The sequence below is a fragment of the Belonocnema kinseyi genome, chromosome 4, assembly GCF_010883055.1.
Source record: "Belonocnema kinseyi isolate 2016_QV_RU_SX_M_011 chromosome 4, B_treatae_v1, whole genome shotgun sequence".
NCBI lineage: Eukaryota > Metazoa > Arthropoda > Insecta > Hymenoptera > Cynipidae > Belonocnema > Belonocnema kinseyi.
The window spans coordinates 49,339,991-49,357,466 of NC_046660.1; the positions used below are offsets into that span (position 1 = coordinate 49,339,991).

The following is a 17,476-nucleotide window of genomic DNA, read 5'->3' on the forward strand; positions in this document are numbered from 1 at the left end:
ACATATGTACATATAATTTTGGAAATTGAATTCAGATACTGATTTCACGGTCAGGTTCGTAAATCGGTGTAAAAAATCGAAAAATCAACTGATTTATGAAACATTTCTTGGGAAATCAACTAACTATTTGGTTGAAAGTTAACTTTTTTGTTAAACATTTATATTTTGGGATTGAAAATTCACATAATTTATAGAAAATTCAGTTAGTTGAATATAATACATTCGTACAGTTTAAATATAGTACATCTATGAAATACTTTTTACGTTGTATATTTCGTAGTATTTTTTGTGTTTGCTTGAAAAACCGTTTTTTTTTTGCTTTGAAAATCCAATAATTCGGTCGAAAAGTCAAAATTTTGTTGATAAAAAATCATATTTTCGGATTGAAAAGTCGGCTGTCTTGTACAAAAAATCGCATTTTTCAATTCAAGATAATTGTTTTTCAATGAAAATTCTTTTTTAGTAGAAAATAATCTTCTTGGTTCAACATTCAATGTTTTTTCAAAATGAAAAAAAACTTAGCTCACAACAATTTTTAAAAAGTCAGGAAATTTTATTGGTCATAAAAAAGTCAGGGATTCAAAAAAAATCTGGCAAAAGTCAGGGAATTTCTACAGTGGATGATGTGAGCTACATTGCGTGATCATTTATTAACAACACAAATAAAATATTTTAAAAATTCTAATTTCATTTTATAAATACATATATATTAATTTCAATTTTTTATTTCAGAGACTTTTAAAAAATATTTTTTAAGTTGTGTGATTGTGAAAAAAATGATGATTTTAAGATTTTTGTTAGATTTTTTAGTTGTTTATTACTCTAAATTAATTTAATAATTAAGTAACAATTGATATAATATGCTTGTTAGTCATTTGTTTACCTTGTATTTATTTATATTTATTTTTCGCCCTTGCTACCTCCTAAAGAATATCTTTTAGGTTACAAATTTTATTATTTGTTTGAAAATTTACCAATTTTGTTAAAAATTCGTCCTTTTTTATTGAAAATTCAACTGTTTTCTTGAAAATTTATATTTTGGTGTAGAAAATTCAATTCTTTTCGTAAAAAATTTACTTTTTCGACAAAATATCATTTTTGATGTTCAAAAGTCAAACTGGAATCATTTTTGGAAGCTCGTTTATATTAAGTGCATCAATTTCCTAGTATTTTTTGTGTTTGCTTGAAAAACCTTCTTTTCCTTTAAAAATTCAATAATTCGATCGAAAATTCAAAATATTGTTATCAAAAATTCATATTTTCGGATTGAAAATTCGGCTGTTTTGTACAAAAAATCGTGTTTCTAAATTCAAGATCATTGGTTTTTCAAAGAAAATGTAAAAATTCCATTTTTGGTTAAAAATGTATGCTTTTTATACAAAAAATTCAACTACTTTCTTAAAATTCGTATTTTTTGTCAGAAAACAATCTTCTTGGGTGAAAATTCAGTGTTTTGTAAAAAAATTCTTTTTTTTGGCGTTGATAATTTAACAATTTGGTCCAAAATTTTTAAAAATGGTTAAAATTTCAAAACTGATGTTTGAAAAAAAATTCAACTCTTTGCTTAAAAATTCGTTTTTTTGTTAGAAAATAATTTTCTTGGTTGAAAACTCAACTGTTTTGTAGAAAATTCGTCTTTTTTTGTGAACAATAATCTTCTTGCTTCAAAATTCAATGATTTGTGAAAAATTATTTTTTTTGCTTTGAAAATTCAACAATTCGGTCGAAAATTGAAATCCTTTTGTTTAAAATTCAAAAGTAATGTTTTTAGACTAAAAATTCAACTATTTTGTAGAAAATTCGTTTTTTTTTGGTGGAAAATAATCTTCTTGGTTCAAAATTAAATGTTTTGTAAAAATTCTTTTTTTTTTTTTGTTTAAAATTTAACAATTCGTGCGAAAATTCAAATCTTTTTGCTTAAAATTCAAAAGTGATGTTTTTTAGACTAAAAATTCAACTATTTGCTTAAAAATTCGGTTTTTTGTTAGAAAATAATCTTTTGGGTTCAAAATTCAACTGTTTTGTAGAAAATTTCGTCGTTTTGCCATGAGAATGCAATAATTTGGTCGAAAATCCAATTAAAAAATAAAATGCTACTTTTTGGATTAAAAACTTGGCTTTTTTGTAAAAAAAAGTCGTTTTTCTGAATTCGCAATTATTGTTTTTCAACGAAAATGTAACGATTCCATTTTTGGTTAAAAATTGATGTTTTTTAGAGTTATTCAACTTTTTTCTTAAAAATTTGACTTTTTTGATAGAAAATAATCTTTTTGGTTAAAATTCAACTGTTTTGTAAAAAAATTGTCTTTTTGCCTTGAAAATTCAACTATTTGTTCGAAAATTCAATTTTTTGTTCAAATTTCGTATTTTCGGGTTAAAAACTCGGCTGTTTTGTAAAAAATTGCGTTTCTTAAATAAAAATAATTGTTTTTCAACCACAATCTAATGATCAATTCCATTTTTAGTTAAAAACAGATGTTTTTTTAGACTAAAAATTCAACTATTTTCTAACAAATTAGTCTCTTTGGGGGAGAAATAAATTACTCTGTTAAAAATTTCCTTTTTTGGAATTAAAATAATTTTTTTTTTTTACTGAAAATTTAAGTTTTTGGTTGAAAATGACCTTTTTTGCTGAACTTTCATATTTGTGGGTTGAAAATTCAACTTTTATTTTTCTAAAGAAAATTCGTATTTTTGTCTTGAAAACTCTACTGTTTTTCAGAGGATTTTTTTTATTAAAACTCAATTTTCAGTTGTGACATTCAGCTATTTTGTTGAAAAAATCTTTTTGGATTGAAAAATAATTTTTTTATCTTGAAAATCAATTTTTTTTTAAACGTCATATTCTTTGGTTGTTCATTTTTTATTGCAATTTAATTTTTTTTAATGAAAATTCAGACCCTGCACTTTTGTTTAAAAACTGATATTTTCAGTTGAAAAATTGAAATATTCGGATAAAAATGTATTTTGTTGAGAATTCGGGTATTTTCAATTTTTTGTCGCATTTCAAATTCATTGAAATTTTTCCCAGCTCTTCAAACTTCCTTGCAATTTTATAAAATACTTTAATATTTTAAAGAAATCTCTTCAATTTATTGAGCTATACTTAAAATTTCTTGGAGTCTTTTAAAAAACCCTAAAAATTTTAAATCCTTTGAAATCTTCTTCATTGCTTCAAACATTTTGAAAATTCCTTTTAATCTTTTAAATTACATCAAAATATTTTAAAAGCTTTAAAGTCACTTTAATTTATTAAAAGTATATTCAAAATTCGGACGAACTAATCTTTTAAAATACTGTAAAATATTAAAAATCCTTTGAAATCTTTCGAAGTTTTTCAAAGCTCTTGATGATAATCCTTGAAATCCTTTTAAATATTTTAAGTCCTCTGAAATACTTTAAGATCTTGGGAAGATAATTAGCAGTCCTTTTTGAAAATATTTAAAATTCTTTTAAATTATGGAAATCATCTGAAATTTTTTAAAATGTATAGGAATTTTTTATATGTATGGAAATCCGATAAAAGTCTGTTGACATTTTGTGAAATCTCTTGGTATCATTAAAAATACCCCAAAAACTTTAAAATCCTATGAAATCCTTTTAAATTCTTATTAATTTTGAGGAATTCTTTACAATCCCTTTAAATTTTATTATCAATTTTAAAAAATGACTTGAAGAGCCGTAAAATTACATAAAGAACGTACTGGGTGTTAGGTACCCAAGGGTATTCAAACGTGTGCTGTGCCGACGGTATTGGATAGTTTTTTATAAGAAAATCAATTAATGATGTTTAATCTATCTAGTTTAAGGAGATGAAATTTTCATAACAGTTTTTTAAATATAAAGTAGTTAAAAAAAAACCTTCTTGGAAAAAATTAAAAGATGACTACTTTCACTCTAAAATTCATAGCTTTTTAAGTTTTTGATATTTTTACTTAAAATTGTACCTGAATGCTTCTGAGATACAGCGGTTCAAAAATAAAATTAGTCTTGCAGTGTTCGTTCCAAAAAAAAGGTATTTATTCTAAAAAACAATAGCTTCAATTCAATGAAAAATGAAACACCGTACTTTACGTGATTAAACTATTTTATTGATCTTAAACTGCGTATAAAAATGATAAAAATCAACATTATGTGACAATGACATAGAAAAATAGGTTTTGATTTCATTTGTTAATCTGGCGCCATATGTTGTATTTTTTTTTAAATTTGATACGTTTTGTTAAAGCGTAAATAAGTCGCTGGGTGATTTAGACCCAGTATGTCCTTTAAGGGTTAATTACACTCCTCTTGTTTTAAGGCTTTCGCACAATTTGGTTAAAAATTTGCTTTTTTTTACTCTACGTATTTAAAGATTTTTTTAATAAAATTAATAAACAGATGTAAGTCTAATTTGATAAATTCGTGAAAGTTTTTAGTGTCAAAGTTTTTGAGTTGAATAAAATTGGTATTAACTGATACGAATTTTTTAAAGTAAGAATGTTAACTGGAGTCTATGGAAGAACTTCGTTTATCGAGAGCAGATTTCTGATTATTGGGTTACGACTGATTACTGTTTACAATTTTACATCTTTGAAGCTTTCTCGTTTTCTCCAGCGCCTCAGAAGCAATAATTATTATTCGATTTCTGGGTTGCAATAAAATCGAGCCTCTCTTTGCAACAAGTGGAATACGCTTTATGACAATTCCGTTCCACTAGATACCATAGAACTGAGACACACAAATCATAAATTGTAAAGCAATTTCAATTTTTTATGCTGTTTCTAAGATTTGAGAAACAGTTATGCAAATCTAGTTTGATAGGATAGCAAATGTTATTACTGATGTTAAATTTATTTAATGATAGAAAATTACTTTACTAAGCTAAAACTAGTTCTTCAAATTAGACAATTTCACTCACTGATTAAATCAGTCAAGTTAAATTTTCTTAAAATAAAATTAATTTAAAATAATCTTCAAACAGGTAGTTAAAATCTGAAACAACGAGATACATTTGCAACTCAAATTATGAATCATCAACTAAAAAAATAAATTTTCAACCAAGTAGTTCTAGTTTTAACACAAACTACTTCAAATTTTAACTAAAATGATGAATTTGCAAATAAAATTGTGAATCATTGACCAATAAATTAAACTTTTATTGAAGCGCTTTAAATTGCAACCCATTTTTTTTCTAAAAAAGATCAATTTTCCACAAAATAACTGAATTTTCAACAACATCCTTGAATTTGCAAATCAAATTGACAAAGTTAATTTTCTAACAAAGGAAATATTCAACCATATCAAAGAGAAAAATTGTCAAGTAAAAAACTAATTTTTAACACAGTAGATCGACTTTCAAGTAAGTAGTACAATGTTAAGCCAATTAGTAAAATTTTGAATAAAAAACAGTTGAATTTAACGAAAAAGATGATTTATTAACTGAAAGGTTTATTTTCTACAAATAAAGACTAATTTTCAACAAAATAGAGTTTATAGAATTAATGTTCAATCAAAGCGATGATTTGTCAACTAAAATCAGGAATCTTTAACAACAAAACAGATTTTTAATTTGATATGAATTCTGCATGAGAAATTGAATAGTTGATATTGCAACCAAAAAATTTTTTTCTTTTAAGTAAAAAATAGTTTCATTAAACCAAAAAGATTAATTTTTAACTTACCAAATCAATCATTTTAAATGATCTAAACACTAACTTTCATCGATTAAAGGGGTCGTTTTAAATGGCGTAATCAGTGACTTTCTCTAATTAAATCCATAATTTTGAATGATATAATCAGTAACTGTGACTAATAAAATTATTCATTTTTATGTATTTAATCCGTAAATTTCAATGTGATAATCAGTCATTTATGGTTGATTTTAATCATTTATTAAAATGTAAGAATTAAATTAAGCATTTTAACACTTCTATTTCTGAAAAAGCAAAAATTCCTAGTGACTATTCGAATCAGACAGAAATATTGACTTTTTAATCTCTTTAAATGACTGTTTTGTCAGTAGAAATTTTTTATTGTTCAGTGAAAATATGCTTTATTAATGTAATCAATTAAATTTTGACTGATTTAAATAAGAAAATACAACTTTTTTGGTTGTTAATCAGTCTCGTATTATATTTTTTGTTCAGAATTAAATTATTTGGTTTAAAAATTCTACTATTTATTTCAAACTTATATTATTATATTGAAAATTAATTTTTTTGTTAAAAACTTATATTTTCGGAATGAGAATTCAACTGATTTTTAGAAAGTTTATTTTTTGGTAGAAACTAAATTCTTTTGGTTAATAATTCATCTGTTTTCTTGAAAATTCAAGTTTGGTTAGAAACTCAGCTATTTTGATAGAAACATATTTTTTTTTTTTGAATTAAAAATGAAAATGTTAAAAATTAATCTATTTTGGACGAGGATTCAACTATTTTATTTGAAAATTCATCTATTATTATTTAAAATGGAACTAGTTGGATGAAAATGGAATCATGTATTATATTATTAAAAAATGGATCTTTTTTTGATTAAGGATTCAACTAGTTTTTTGATTAATCGTCAGTTCCGGTTGGAAATTGAACCACTTAGGTGCAAGTGGAACAATAAACTATGTGATTGAAAAATGCATTTTTCTTATAGAATATGAATCTTTTTGGTTGAAAATTGACATTTTTTGTTAAAAATTACAATTTGATTAAAAATTTATCTATTACTGTAAAAATGTTAAATCTATTTTGGTTGAGAATTCAACTATTTTGTTGAAAATTCGTTTGTTCTGTTTGAAAATTGAACTCATTGGTTGAAAGTGGAACTTTATTATTAAAAACTTAAACTTTTTTGATCGAAAATTAATCTTCTTAGTTTAAAACCCATATTTTTAGTGGAAAAAGTTGAATATGGTTAAAAATTGATTTATTTTCTTAGAAATTTAATATTTTTGGTTAAAAATGCAACTGTTTGATAGAAAATTTTGTGAAAATTCATCTCATTGGTCAGAAAATTAATCTTTTTAGTTAAAAATTTATTTATTTTTTGTCTCTGATTGATCTTCTTGGTTAAAAATTCATCTTTGTAGTTAGAAATGTCCATTTGGTTAACTATTAATCTATTTTTGCAGAAATTTAATCTTTTTCGGTTGAAAATGTATATATTTGAAAGTCAACTGTTTTTTGATTTTCTTGAAAATGCAATATATTTCGACTTGAAATCATAAGAAATTATATCTTTTCATATTGAAAATACCCTAAAATATTTCAGATCATTTGAAATCATTTAAATTTATAGAAAATATTTGAAAATACCCTGGAATATTAAAAATGCTTTGAAATCTACAACTCATTAAAATCTACATAACATCCATTGGAATATTTTTGAATATCCCATGATATTTCAAATATTTCAAAATCGTTTGAAATCTTTTGAAATTGATTAAATGCTTCAAAATCCCGTAGAGAAATTGTTAGAAGTCCATTCAATTTGTTGAAATCTATTGAAAGTTTCTTGAAATCTTAGAAAATACCTTAAAATATTTCAAATATTTTGAAATATTTCAATTTATTGAAATTAAAAAAAATACCTTGGGATCTTTTTAAATACACTAAAATATATTAAAATATTTGAAATACCTTTAATTTATCGAAATCTAGTGATAATTGCTTGGAATTTTTTAAAATACTCTAAAATATTTCAAATACTTCGAAATCATTGAAATGTATTGAAATCTATTAGAAAATCCTTAGAATCTTTTTAAATACCCTAAAATATTTTAAATACTGTGAAATACTTTCAATTTATTGAAAATGCTTTTGTTTGTTCATGCCTGAGTGCTTTTCTGAATGACAACCGCAGACCCCGCGCACGCGCGCAGCTTCTTTTGCACCTACCTGCGGTGCGGCGTAAATTTTCGGAACGGCTATAGAAGGGAGCGCTATTATAGAGTTTCACTGTACTTTAAAATAGTTTCAATTGATTGAAAATACCTCTGAATCTTCTCAATTGCTCTAAAAATATCAAAATAATTCAAATACCTTTAATTCATTGAAATATATTCATAATTCGTTGGAATCTTTGAAATTACTATAAAATATTTTAAATACCTTAAGATTACTTTAAGAATACTTTCAATTTGTTGAAATTTATTAAAAATACCTTGGATTATTTTTAAATGCCCTAAAATATATGAAAATATTTGAAATATTTGAAATCTCTTTAATTTATTGAAATCTATTGATAATTTTTTGGAATCTTTGAAAATACTCTAAAATATTATAAATATATTGAAATCATTTAAATGTATTGAAATCTATTGAAAATTGCTTGGAATATTTAAAAATACTGTAAAATATATAAACACTTTCAATTTATTGAAATTTCTTGAAAATACGTTCGAATGTTTTTAAGTGTCCTAAAATATGTTAAAAACATTTGAAATACCTTTAATTCCTTGAAATCTTTGAAAATAGCCAAAAATATTTTAAATACTTTGAAATATTTTTAATTTATTGGAATTTCTTGAAAATACCTTCAAATCATTTCAAATATCCTTAAATATATCAAAATATTTGAAAAACATTTAATTTATTGAAATCTATTGATAATTCCTCTGAATCTTTAAAAATACTCTAAAATATTTTTAATACTTTGAAATGATTTAAATGTATTGAAATCTTCTGAGAATTGTTTGGATTTGTTTGGAATTGTTTAACAATACCATAAAATATATAAACATTTTCATTTTATTGATATTTCTTGAAAATACGTTCAAATCTTTTAAGAGTCCTAAAATATATGTAAAAATATTGGAAATACCTTTAATTTATTTCCTATTGATAATTCCTTGCAATCTTTGAAAATACCCTAAAATATTTTAAATGCTTTGAAATATTTTCAATTTATTGGAATTTCTTGAAAATACATTGGAATCTTTCCAAATGCCCTAAGCCTAAAGTATATCAAAATATTTCAAATATTTGAAATCTCTTTAATTTATTGAAATATGTTGATAATTTCTTGGGATCTTTGACAATACAATAAAATACTGCAAGTACTTTGAAATCATTTCAATTTATTGAAACCTATTGAAAATTGCTTGGAATATTTAAAAATACCGCAAAATATATAAAAATCTTTTTACGTGTTCTAAAATATATATGAAAATATATAAAATACCTTTAATTTATTGAAATCTATTGATAATTCCTTGAAATCTTTAAAAATACTCGAAAATATTTCAAATGCTTTGAAATAATTTCAATATATTGAAATTTCTTGAAAATACGTTCGAATCTTTTTAAGTGTCCTAAAATATGTATAAAAATATTTGAAATGCCTTTGATTTATTGAAACATATTGGTAATCCTTAAAATCTTTGAAAATACCCAAAAATATTTTAAATACTTTGAAATATTTTCAATTTATTGGAATCGTTGAAAATACGCTAAAATATTTATAATACTTTGAAATCATTTAAATGCATTGAAATCTATTGAAAATTTCTGGAATATTTAAAAATACCGCAAAATATATAAACATCTTTTTAAGTGTTCTAAAATATAATGAAAATATTTAAAATATTTTTAATTTATTGAAATTTATTGATAATTTCTTGGAATCTTGAAAAATATTTCAAATGCTTTGAAATAATTTCAATGTATGTATGGAAAATTACTTGGAATAGTAAAAAATACTGTAAAATATATAAACACTTTCAATCTATTGAAATTCCTTGAAAATACGTTCGAATCTTTTTAAGTGTCCTAAAATATATAAAAAAATATTTGAAATACCTTTGATTTATTGAAACATATTGGTAATCCTTAAAATCTTTGAAAATACCCAAAAATATTTTAAATACTTTTAAATATTTTCAATTTATTGGAATCGTTGAAAATACGCTAAAATATTTATAATACTTTGAAATCATTTAAATGCATTGAAATCTATTGAAAAATTCTGGAATATTTAAAAATACCGCAAAATATATGAACATCTTTTTAAGTGTTCTAAAATATAATGAAAATATTTAAAATATTTTTAATTTATTGAAATTTATTGATAATTTCTTGGGATCTTGAAAAATACTCTAAAATATTTCAAATTCTTTGAAATAATTTCAATGTATTGAAATGTATGGAAAATTGCTTGGAATATTTAAAAATATCGTAAAATATTTGCAATACTTTGAAACACTCTTAATTTATTGACATTTCTTTAAAATACGTTCGAATCTTTTTATGTGCCGTAAAATACATATTTAAATATTTGAAATACCTTCAATTTATTGAAATCTATTGATAATTCCTTGAAATCTTTGAAAATAGCCTAAAATATTTTTCATTATTGGAAATATTTTTAATTTATTGAAATTTCTTTAAAATGCCGTGGAATCTTGAAAAATACTCTAAAATATTTTAAATAATTTCAAATCATTTAAATGTATTGAAATCTATTGAAAATACCTTGGAATATTTTTAAATATCATAAAATACTTCAGATACTTTGAAATAATATCCATTTATTGAAATTTCTTGAAAATGCCCTGGAATCTTTTTAAATACCCTAAAATATATCAAAATATTCGAAATATTTGGAATCTCTTTAATTTATTGAAATCTGTTGATAATTCCTTGGAATCTTTGAAAATACTCTCAAATATTTTACATATTCTGAAATCATTTGAATTCATTAAAATCTATTGGAAATACCTTGGAATATGTAAAAATACCCGAAAATATTTCAAATACTTTTGAAATACATTCAATTTATTAAAATTTCTTGAAAATATCCTGGAATCTTTTTGAATCTTTAAAATCTTTTTTAAAATAGCCAAGAATATTTGAAATGTTTTGAAATTCTTGTAAAGTTCTTGATAATATTCCTTAAACTCCATTGAAATATTTGATATCGCATGAGGTTTATGGCTCTTCAGATCGCATTCAATACGCTATTTATATTAATATTATTTTTAATATTTTATTCCCCTATTATTCCCCTATTATTATTAAAAAATCACCCTATTTCCTCTGTATTGATTGAATTTTGGGCTGTGAAGTCTGTAAACTTGTGAAAAAATACCTTTCCTCTTTTTTCAGAACCTTATACCGAATACAACATATGGGTAAAAGCCTTCACTTGGAAAAATGAGGGTGAACCATCTGATCATATAATGCAGAGAACCGATATTGCTGGACCCATCTCTCCAATAATTTTGAATCTCACTTGCCAAGCTGAAGATGCAATTTATGTCCAGTGGGCTCGACCCGTGACTTATTGGAATTCTATTGATTATTATTACATAAACTATAAAACGGAAAATGCAAAAACCTATGAGGAAATCGAACTTTCAACTGATACAAGCCATGTCGAGAGTGGAGTGAGTACCATTTTTTGTATATTTTTATATTTGAAACGGTTTTTCAAAAAAGGACCTAAATTGCCTTTTGTTCAAAATGAAAAAAAAAACTTAGCCCACAACAATTTAAAAAAAGTCAGGAAATTTTATTGTTCAGGGAAAAGTCAGGGATTTAGAAAAAAATCTGGTAAAATTCAGGGAATTTCTACAGTTGATGATGCGTCCTAAATTGCGTAATCATTTATTAAGAACACAAATAAAAGATTTAAAAAATTCTAATTTTATTTTATGAACACATATCTTAATTTTTATTTTTTTGTGTAAGACTTTTAAAAAATATTTTTTGACTTGTGTAATTGTGAATAACATAATAATTGGAAGTTTTTTTTCAGATTTTTTAGTTCTTTGTTATTATAAATTAATTTAATAAGTAATTAACAATTGAAAATGAAAAATTGCTCAGGGAAAAATTAAGGAATTTTGAAAATTATTTTTTTTTGTAAACTTGATATAATATGCTTGTTAGTAATTTATTTGCCTTGTATTTATTTATATTCATTTTTTGCCGTTGCTTCCTCCTAAAGATTATCGTTTAAGTTGAAAATGTTATATGTTTGAAAATTTACCAGTTTTATTCAAAATTGGTCCTTTTTTATTGAAAAGTTAACTCTTTTCTTGAAAATTCATATTTTGATGTAGAAAATTCAACTCTTTTCTTAGAAAATTTACTTTCTCGATAAAATATAATATTTTGGTGTTTACAAGTCAAATTGAAATTATTTTTGGATAAAAATTCAAATACATATTTCCTTGAAAAATTGTTTTTTAAATTTAAAAATCCATCTGTTTTAGTATAAGTTTCATCATTTTGGATAAAAATGCAACTGTTTGGTTAAAATTCAACAATTTTGTTCAAAACAATTTTGTTCAAATTTGTCTTTTTGGTCTAAAAATTCATCTGTTTTAGTAGAAATTTAATTTTTTTCGATGAAAATTCGACTGTTTGCTTAAAAATTCAACAATTTTCTTCAAAATTCATCCTTTTTTTTATTGAAATATAAACTATTTTACTGAAAGTTTGTCTTTTAAAATTAAAAATTCAAGTATCTTGGTGAAAACTGCTTTTTTTTGCAAATATTTTTTTGATCAAAACGCAGCTGAAATATTTTTTAAAATAAAAATTCAATAACATTTTTTTTTTGTAATTTATCTTTTTGATTTGAAAATTCATCCATTTTAGTCAAAATGCCATCTTGCTTGGATAAAAATGCCACTGTTTGGTCCAAAATGCATTTGTTTTGTTGAAAATTTAACTGTTTAGTTGTAAATTCGATTATTACATAGAAAACTTACTTCTTTTTAAAAATAAATATTTTTTGTTGAAAAGCCAACTAAAATATTCTTTAAAATTAAAATTCAAATATTTTTTAAAAATGTTTCTTTTTGAATTAAAAATTCGTCTGAAAATTTAACTGTTTTCTTCAAAATTCGTATTTTTGGGTTGAAAATTAAACTTTTTTCATAGAAAATTGATTTTTTAACTAAAATTCATATTCTGACGTTAGAAAGTCAACTGAACCATTTTCTGGATGAAAATTCAAAAATGTTTTAAAATTTGTCTTTTTAATTAAAAATGAATCTGTTTTAGTAGAAATTTCATCTTTCTTAGATACAATTGCAACTTATTGCTGGAGCATTCAACAATTTAGTTAAAAAATCATCCTTTTTGGTTGAAAATTCAACTGTTTTGTTGAAAATTCGTATTTTTTGGTCGAAAATTCAACTACTTTAATAATAAAATTACTTTTTGCTTAAAATTCATATGTTGGCGTTGAAAAGTGCACTTAAATCTTGTTTGGATAAAATTCAACATTTTATCTTTTTGAAAATTTGTATTTTTAATTTAAAAATTCATCTTTTCCGTAGAACTCTCTTCTTTCTTGGATTTTTTTTTCTTTTTGAAAATTCATATTTTTAGAAGAAAATTCATCTCTTTTGTTGAAAGTTTCCACTATTTTTTAAAAACAGTTCTTTTTCATTTGAAAATTCAACTGTATGTGTAAAAATTTAACTACTTTGTTGAATTTTTAGTTTCTTTTTAAGTCAGGGTTTATATTTGATTAAAAATAATTCAAATCTTTAGAAATTTCTTTAAAGTTTTTAAATTCTTTGGAAGTGCCTTCAAATATTTTAAAATACCTTGATAAAATCCTTTGAAATTCTGGGAAATTTATTAAAATCCTGTATTGAGAACCTTTAAAATCCCTTGAAATTCCTTAAAATATTTCAAAATTCTCTAAAATATTTAAAATCCGGTTAAATCTTTTGAAATCCCCCCTTGATATTTCGTAAAGCCCTTGCAAATTTCTTGCAATTTTAAAAACACCCTACAGTGTTCAAAATTTTTTGCAATTCCCAAAAAGTATTAAAATAAATTGAAAATTCCCTGACGCCTTTTAAAAGGCCCTGAAAATTCGAATATCCGTTAAAATGTTATAAATTCTCGTAAAATTATATGAAATCTGGTGATATTTCCTGAAATAATGGAAAAATTATTAAAGTATCTTAAGAGTTTCTAAAATTTTTAAATTCATTGAAATCCTCAAAAATATTACAAAATCCTCTGGAGTATTTACGAATATATTAAAAGTAAAAACCTTATAACAAGTTTTTTTGATTCCCTTTAAATAATTAAAATTCCTAGAAATGTCTTGAAAATTTTTAGTTACTAAAAATACCTTGAAATCTTTTAAAAATCCTTTAAATTCCTTTGAAATTATATGAAATCTACTGCAAAATTTTAAAAAGTCTTGAAAATTCATTGTTATTTTTTTAAATACCTTGGAATTTGACAAATCCAGATCGTCTTAAGTTATCAATAATCTTTTTATTTCGCATTTAAAAAAATTTGTATTTACTTTCTACCATTTGAATAATTTCTCAAAAAATAGTGGGAAAAAATTTAGTATAGAAACTTTAGTTTTTCAAGTTATTTTGATTTTTTTTCATTTGAACGAGTTTTATATATTTTTTAAACTTTGTCGTTTATCTCTCTTACAATTAAAAAGAAATTAGTTTCAGACCATTAGTGGCAGGTTTAAATAAAGCTGTAAAATCTTATCTTTAAAATGAGCCTAGGAACTTAAAAGAGATAATTAGTTTACGTAAGCATTCCTGAGTTATTTATGTAGTACGAAACATATCATTGTTTTTAGAAATATGCTCATTTCTGCAAAACGCTATCAGAAAATATGACACAATTTTTTACGTAAGCATTTTTTAACCGCTTAAAGCTTAGGATATTAATCTATACATTAAAAATATTAAACACATTATAATTTTAATAAATAAAAAAATCTAAACAGAAGTCTAACAATAAAATTTGGCATTTAATAAACAAATGCATTTGTGATAAAATCATATCTGAAAAGGTCGTTTTTCTATACTTTTAAGAATTAAAATAATATGACTGATGTTATTTTAATTACAAAACATTATTTCTAATGAAAAAGGTAAGACTTACAAACAACTTTTATTGTAATAATGTTGTTTGTATTTTAATTTTTTCCTGCTACCGCTAAATTTAGTTTTTGAAACAAAGTTGAATTTTAATCAATGATGGGTTATTTTTCCCAAGAAAACTTTCTCTACAGCTCTACTGTTTTGAATTTTAAAATAATTCTATGCGTGAAATCATAAAAAAAAATTTCAAAACAAACCTTTTTTAAAAAAAAATATATATTTGAGGATTTTCTACTTATTTTTAAGATTGGAACCTGTAAAGTTGTAGGGAATGAGATTCTACGAAGTAATAATTCATGTTTTATTAAAATTTAACCATTTTAAAAAATTTGTAACTTAAGCGCAAAAAATTGTTATTAAAAAATATATTTTTCTTAAATTTTAAACTTTTTTCATAAAAAAGTTTCTTCTTTGATAATACAAGAGTGATAATATCATTTAAATCTTTAGAATCATAGAAAACTATTTTTTTATTCTAGAGATATGAGTTTTGGCACGAAAATGACCTAAAATGTCCCAATTGAAATTAAAAGAAAACTACAAAGAAAAAAAGAGAAAAGAAAAAGGTGTACTTTTGAAATCATTTTTTTTGTTTTTGATTTGTATAATTATGAATAATATGAAAACTGGACGTTCCTTTTAGATTTTTTAGTTGTTTATTACTTTATTATTTTTTTTATATAGCTATTTGTTAATTTTTCAGGTTTTTAATTATTGAGATTATGTGTTTATTTATATATTTGAGCGGTTGGGTGTACTAACAGCCTACTTGAATTTTTAGAAGTCACTTAATCTTCATTTTTTCCGCATAAAGGTTTCTTCCAATTGCAGTTGTGAAGACTACGAAAAGCAATATTTTTTCAAATTTTCCAATGTTTTCTTTTTTATTTATTTCCATTAACACGAAAACCAGGAGTTTTAAAAAAAATTCCAACCTTTGCAGTTATCAAGCTTGATTTCATTTTAAAAAAAAACATAAAACTTAGACTTTTATAAATCTGTAGTTTTTTTTAGGGTTTTAAATTGTTTTTGGTTTAAAAGAAGACAATATTTTTGAAAATTAAACTTTGTTTTTCTTGTGTTGTGTAGGATTTTATTGCTGCAATAATTACTAGAAATATTCTTGTAGAACATGTATAAACTTTTGTATGAATTTTTGTATGAACTTTTGTTTGTTTCCGAAAAAATGTAAAAATTTTCTTATATGAAAAACAATTCTACTGACACGAACATTTTTTAGCCCGCATAAAACTCCTAGGATATCTTCCTTATAGAAGACCAAACTAAGAAAAAATACCATGATTGTGGGTTTTTTTTGAAAATGACTTGATATTTTAAAACAAATCGTCGCCTCTTTATTGATTTGGAACCTTTTTTATGTTTTCCGACAGATTTCGGAACTGGATAGTAAAATTCAGTAAAATTCGAAAATAAGATTGTTACGTCTAAAATATATAAAAAACTGTAGATGTTTGAATAACAAATTCGTGTTCTTGAAGCCACCTAAACTAATTAATACTGGTAGCTTAATGGATTTTTTTTATTGGGAAAAATAAGCATCCCCTAATTTCATTAAAAAAATATTTCAATATGATGATTAAAATTACAAGAATTTTTTTAAAATATACTACTAAACAAAAATCTTAACATTTTCTTTTGAAATTGTCAAATCACGAAATTTCAACCCCCTAGCGATGTAAGGTATTGTACCAATTTGTACGATACGAAGTTTTTACGATTGTTTACGAAACAACGTTGTATGATGTTGTACGATTTACGTTTGCCTTATAGTTTCCAAACAAAATTCTAAACACGTAATGATGTTATACGATGTGTTTCGATTTTGTACGAATAATGTTGTAAGATGTATGTTTGCTTTCTATTTTATTTATTTATTCTTTATTTGTCTTAACACGAAATGATTAATGATTGCAGACGAAAATTGCGAATCTGCAATGTGCGCTGTTGTACGCTGTACGATTTTGTGCGTTGTACTATGTAGTACCAAACGATGCTGTATAATCTTGTACAATTTACTTTGTTTTCTAGTTGTTTTTTAAATTATCTTCACACAAAAAAATAAATGATTGCAGACAATTCCGAATTTCAGGATGTATGCAACATACGGTGATGTACGCTGTACAATTTTGTACGGTTTACGATGTTGCACTGTGTGCGATTTTGTGCATTTTACGATTTTCTACATTTGACGATTTTGTGCATTTTACGATGTTGTACGCTGCACTATTTTCTACATTTTACGGTGTGGTGCGATTTTTTACAATTTACGATGTTGTGCGCTGTACAAGGTTGTACGTTTTACGATGTTGCACGCTGTGCGATTTTGTAAATTTTACAATTTTGTACATTTTACAATTATGTATATTTTACGATCTTGTACATTTTACGATCTTGTACATTTTACGATCTTGTACATTTTACGATGTTGTACGCCACACCGGTGTGTACATTTTACGATGTTGTACAATCTTGTACAAAGTACGTTTATTTTCTATTTTTTTCAATTATCTAAACACGAAATGATTAATGATTGCAGATGATAATTCCGAATCTTACGTTTAATGCAATGTACTAGTTGTTTTGTACGCTGTACAA

The 17,476-nt window shown here is 23.8% G+C and overlaps 1 protein-coding gene across 5 annotated transcripts in view; it reads left to right on the forward strand.

Annotated features, from left to right (window-relative positions):
- Window positions 1-17,476, forward strand: part of LOC117171743 (tyrosine-protein phosphatase 99A) — a 117,093-nt gene that overhangs the window by 42,201 nt on the left and 57,416 nt on the right. For all 5 annotated transcript variants that reach the window (XM_033359332.1, XM_033359333.1, XM_033359334.1 and 2 more), the window contains exon 3: window positions 11,079-11,359. In XM_033359332.1, coding sequence (XP_033215223.1) covers window positions 11,079-11,359 — 281 coding nt within the window. The remainder of the gene's footprint in view (window positions 1-11,078; window positions 11,360-17,476) is intronic.